Here is a 2,616-nt window from a genome sequence, read left to right as displayed (position 1 = left end):
TATGGGATTCCCCTGGCTTGTAATCACACAATTCCATTGGCTGGCAAGACCCTGTTGCTAGTTAGCCAACCAGCAACGGGCATGAAACTGTATGCAGATGGAGAAGGGCAATCACCCTTAATGGGCGATCAATGGTGAAGGGCAATCACCCTTAATGGGTGATCAGGATATGCATAGGGGATTAAGGGGGGGAATACAACGAACACAACAGCCAGTATTAAAAACTGAAGTTTCCAATGGTTACTAACCTAAATGCGGGCATTTTGTGATACATTTATTATTGTAACTATCAGATATAAACTGGGGTTTATAAAATGGTTTGAGAACATCGTTTCCTTTTTTTTTAAAAAAAAAAATCTAATTTATGGTACTTTGTAAGTTGATTGTAAGGACTTTTTTTTTTTTTAGAGAAAAAGGGCAACATTTTTGAAATAAATAACTAAATAAGGTAACAAAATGTACTTTTTTCCATAAACCTTTTAAATATCTTTCCCATATAAATTTGATTGAGATACATTTTCTCCCAAAAAAAATTGTTAGAAAAAAATAAGGAAAAAATTATGTTAGGGAAAAAATTGTTTTGAATATTTTGATTTTGAAGTCTTAACAAAATCATGAATATATGAAATAATTAAAAAATGCAATAATATTAATTATTTCTACATATTTTTATACGCAGTTCAACATGAATAGCACTCTTTTGGCTCTTACTGGCACACCTCATGAAGATGTCAATGACTAGGTAAGTGTTTTCCTGAAGTTAAAAAAAGAGAAAGAAATCTAGTCTTTCTAACTCATTTTAGCAAAGGATTATGAACAAAACCACAAATAAAGCACCCTATGGGGAGAGAGAATCCACTAAGCAAAAAAAATATCTATTTCCCTTCCCACAGAACATATCATAAAATGGTGGTGGTGACTGACCATAGAATTTTGTAATTATGGGGGGAAATCTATACTTTTTGTCATTAAATCAAAAATAAATCTTTCTAGGAGAGAAACATTCTGTCCTAGAAGAATGTTTTTCCTACTGCATCCTTTATTCTGCAGATAATTGGACTTATTTTATCATATGGATATTAGCTACATATTTCTTTGATACAATATAGAGAATCAAGATACCACTAACCCCTCTTCCTTCCTAGCAATTTATGGTATTTTCTAGCATCATCTAGCACTTTAAGGTCTGTCCTCATTACTGTTTTATTGGCACAACAATAGCTGAACAAATCTAGAAGATGCTAAAAATCACTAGCAAGGAAATGGTTTTAAATTAATCAACAACAGTAAATCGTATATAAATGGGATGGAACTGTCAGGGACTATATCAAATATTGTCTGTGTATAAGAAAGCCATATCTCAAACGTTGTTGAATGCCAACTATGAGTACATGTTGCCTATCAAGACCACCAGCACATATTGCCTATAAAATGCTTTAAAATGTTGCAGTAGAATATCTAACGATGTTACATTTCATTAGAACATCTATCCAATCAGACCAAAAAATCATTTAACCTCAAAGCTTGTCTGCATTAATGGCTTCCAGGTGTTCCAGGAAATGAAAAAGCAGGGAAGAAAGACAAATGCTTTCTCTCTGTGCTTGCCTTTAATCGGTATTCAAAAGCATAAGCTTCTGAAGATTGAGTCTCCTTCTACACATCAAGACTAATCACTATTGATAATTTTTTTTATGAATGTGCCTAACCCATTTTAAAGCTATGTTTTCTGGGAAATAAATTCCATTCAGTTTAGTGAAGCATGTTCCCATGGAAGTGAAAAGGACTGTAGCTGAAGTAAATATATGTTTATTACATTCCATCTGTCAGACTCAGATATACTAACCATGATGTGAAGTTTCAAATGCTGCAGTAAAAGCTGATATTAATGTAAAATATAGATATGGAATGTACATGATATCTTCTCATGCAGAAGATATTTGGATATTATTTTACTTCAAAACTTGTAGGTAAGAAATTTGAAGGAGTATTTGGAAATAAATATATTTCAGGTTTTACCTTCTTTCTTGCAGTTTCCTACCATGATAATCTCAAGCTCCATATTATCTGTAGAATGGGAAGGAAGGAAGGATGTCTTCAGTTGAGCTGTGACCAGATTACAATGTGCCTTCATTAATGTGCTAACTGCTAAATATCTAGCAATGTCCTATCCAAAAATTTAAGAATATTGTATATATTGGATTGAACCAAATAGGGGTAAAGTAAATATGGTAATTTAGATTAAATGCAATAAAGTTACTAGTAAGGAAGAGGAATAACTCAATGTTCTAGTAATTCCCATTAGTTTTAATTGCCCATTCTTCATTCTATAATGTTATTGTATATCTTAAAAGGGTTATGCACTGTAGGAATCTTTAGTAATATGTTAATGAAGGCATGTTCGTGGGTGCACATGTATCATATATAATGCATGGTCAAGAAGAGTGTTTTGAATAAAATGTTTTACTCTGTCCCATAGAAGAGCATTTCTCTATTTCTTCATGCTATGAACTCTTTGTTTCTCATTAAGTTTAAAACTAATACATTCATACTTTCTCCAAGAATACTGCAGTTGTGACATGCTTTTGTTTTTAGCTTTCATAGATTAGACATCTTCAG

The 2,616-nt window shown here is 32.3% G+C and overlaps 1 protein-coding gene across 1 annotated transcript in view; it reads left to right on the top strand.

Moving 5' to 3' along the window:
- Positions 1–2,460, top strand: part of LOC107297124 (doublecortin domain-containing protein 1) — a 52,759-nt gene extending 50,299 nt beyond the window's left edge. Inside the window, exons 20-21 of the mRNA XM_029286230.1 lie at positions 680–742; positions 2,031–2,460. Coding sequence (XP_029142063.1) covers positions 680–742 — 63 coding nt within the window. The 3' untranslated portion in view covers positions 2,031–2,460. The remainder of the gene's footprint in view (positions 1–679; positions 743–2,030) is intronic.
- Positions 2,461–2,616: the final 156 nt, after the last annotated feature.

Source organism: Protobothrops mucrosquamatus, unplaced genomic scaffold, assembly GCF_001527695.2.
Source record: "Protobothrops mucrosquamatus isolate PMUCROS unplaced genomic scaffold, P.Mucros_1.0 scaffold3149, whole genome shotgun sequence".
Taxonomy (NCBI): Eukaryota; Metazoa; Chordata; class Lepidosauria; order Squamata; family Viperidae; genus Protobothrops; species Protobothrops mucrosquamatus.
Note: the sequence above shows the minus strand (reverse complement) of the source record. Positions and strands in the feature narration are given on the sequence as shown.